At 41.8% G+C, this 2,500-nt stretch overlaps 1 protein-coding gene across 1 annotated transcript in view; it reads left to right on the top strand.

Moving 5' to 3' along the window:
• Positions 1-262: 262 nt before the first annotated feature.
• LOC307249213 (dedicator of cytokinesis protein 3-like) overlaps positions 263-2,500 on the top strand; it is a gene marked incomplete at both ends in the record, with an annotated part of 63,736 nt that continues 61,498 nt past the window's right edge. The window contains one exon of the mRNA XM_080025854.1: positions 263-294. Coding sequence (XP_079881980.1) covers positions 263-294 — 32 coding nt within the window. The remainder of the gene's footprint in view (positions 295-2,500) is intronic.

Genomic DNA, 2,500 nt, shown 5'->3' with positions numbered 1-2,500 from the left:
TGGTTCCCCCTCCCAGTAACCATGAGGTCTCTGGTTCCTCCTCCCAGTAACCATGAGGTCTCTGGTTCCTCCTCCCAGTAACCATGAGGTCTCTGGTTCCTCCTCCCAGTAACCATGAGGTCTCTTGTTTCCCCTCCCAGTAACCATGTGTTAGTAGTAAAACTAGGTGGTGGCTGCTATTACATCTACGGTGCCCACCATCTCTACCATTGTGTCCTTGAGCAAGACACTTAACCCCAAACTGCTCCAGGGGCGCTGTACTATGGCTGACCCTGTGCTCCCCTCTGGAGTGAGGTAACTTGAGAGGGGAGATGAGAAAAGACAACTTGCAATGTGCCTTGTGTACATTGACTATCAAGATAACTTAACTTAGTTTTAGCCACATGTTGCCAGCTTTTACAGCCACGTTGATAGGACATTTTTCCAGTAGAAAATGGTCTATGTATAGTTTTATTAAGTCCGACTCTGCCTGCGTGTTTTCTGTCTATTATCCTCATGTGTTGTGCATATCAAACCTCTACCTGCCTGTAACCCATTCCTCATTCTCTCTCTCTCTCTCTCATCTCTCTCTCACACACACACACCCACACACACACACACACGCACACACACACACACGCACACACACACACACACACACACCCACACCCACACACACATGCACACACACACACACAGACACACACACACACACACACACACACACACACACACACACACACACACACACACACACACACACACACACACACACACACACACAGACACACACACACACACACACACACACACACACACACACACACACAGACAATATTTTATATTAAAAACTTAAAGCCATTCCTTTAAAATAAATCACTTTCATATTTCAAACTCCAGCTACTTCACGCATCTGTGTAGTTACCCCGCGCTAACCAAAGCGTATATCACTCAAATGTTGGAACTGTTGGACCTACAGAAATGTAATTCACCCGAAAATGATCTCACAAGAATCTCTTTTATCCCGACACACAGTCCATGACCCAGGGAAGACATTAAAGGAACACTTCACCCATACGGAACCGGCGTTCATATTTCCACCGCTGAAGTAGACCTTAAACCTGCAGTGTGTAGAATTTTGGGTTTTATTTCTTAGCAGATTTTGTAGAAAATAATTATAATATCCATAAGTACGTTTAATTTTGTGCATAATAGCTGAATTTTCTTTTTAGAATTATTATTTTTTCCCTTAGAAAGGGTCTCATATATGTCCATATTTCTCCATAGTTTGGACCAAGGCCTTGTCACCGCCATTTTGGAAGTGTCATAGTTGGAATGTCATCAGGTGCATTGTTTAAAATTTAGAATTGTTCTTGTCCTTGAAGGCCACTGTAGCTTCTGTTATTATTCTAAAGGGTTGGGGTTACCCAGAGAGCGTTGCATTCTAGAACTTTGTAGAACTTACTTGATGATGTCATATTACACACTGCACCTTTAATATACTTGGTCGGCTGTTCAAAATAGCAGATCCTAAAATAAAAATTCCAGATTTCGGTGCCATTGTTTTATAAAACATTTAATTTTTAAAATAATGTTTATGAGTTGTAGCCTTAGTAGTAATTTTTTTTTTCGAACTTTTCGTTAAAGTTTTACTCAAATACGGGCGGCTGATGTGGTGAAGTGTGTAGGGCGGTCGTCCACTGGGTTACAGGGTCGGTGGTTGGATCCCCCGTCTCCCCGCCACATGTCCAAGTGTCCCTGGGCAAAGAGACACTGAACCCTAAATTGCTCCTGATAGTTAGCTTGCACCCTGCGTGGTAGCTGCTGCTGCTATCGGTGAATGTGTGTGTGTGTGTGTGTGTGTGTGTGTGAATGTGTACAAAACAATGTAATGCGCTCTGGGGCTGAGAAAAATTGTCTAAAAGGAGCAGTATAAGTCAAGTCCATTTACCATTTACCATTTATTTAGGAGATACAATTATAAAATGAGAAGTCAATAGAATTATGATGGCAATAATCAAGTACATATTTTTTTCACTTAAAAAGGTTCCCCCGAGGACCTTTCAGTTTGTGTTCATTCTTGCACCCGCTGTTTCAAGCATCTGTGTTCGAGTGTAGCCCAGTTACCCCGCGCTACCAACGGCATATATCACTCAAATGTTGGATAGACTTGGAACTAGAGAAATGTAATTCATCCGTAAATTATCTTATAAGAATCTCTTTTATCCCAACACCTAGTCCATGACCCAGGGAAGACCTTGAGATACTTGGTTGGCTCTTCAAAAAAGCAGATAGTAAGATTTATAGCCCAGATTTCGGTACCATTGTTCAATATGAGTGTTCGGTGTGTGAGCGTGTGTATGAATGGGTGAATGTGGTAAGATATGTAAAGCGCTTTGGGGCTGAGAAAATCGGCTAGAAGGAGCTATATGAGTCAAGTCCATTTACCAATATAATTTTTTTTTTTTTTAAGATTTTCTTTTTGGCATTTGAAGACCCTAGGATACTCGGTTGGCTTTTC

This window comes from Ammodytes marinus (genome assembly GCF_949987685.1).
Source record: "Ammodytes marinus genome assembly, chromosome: 4".
Lineage (NCBI taxonomy): Eukaryota > Metazoa > Chordata > Actinopteri > Uranoscopiformes > Ammodytidae > Ammodytes > Ammodytes marinus.
Note: the sequence above shows the minus strand (reverse complement) of the source record. Positions and strands in the feature narration are given on the sequence as shown.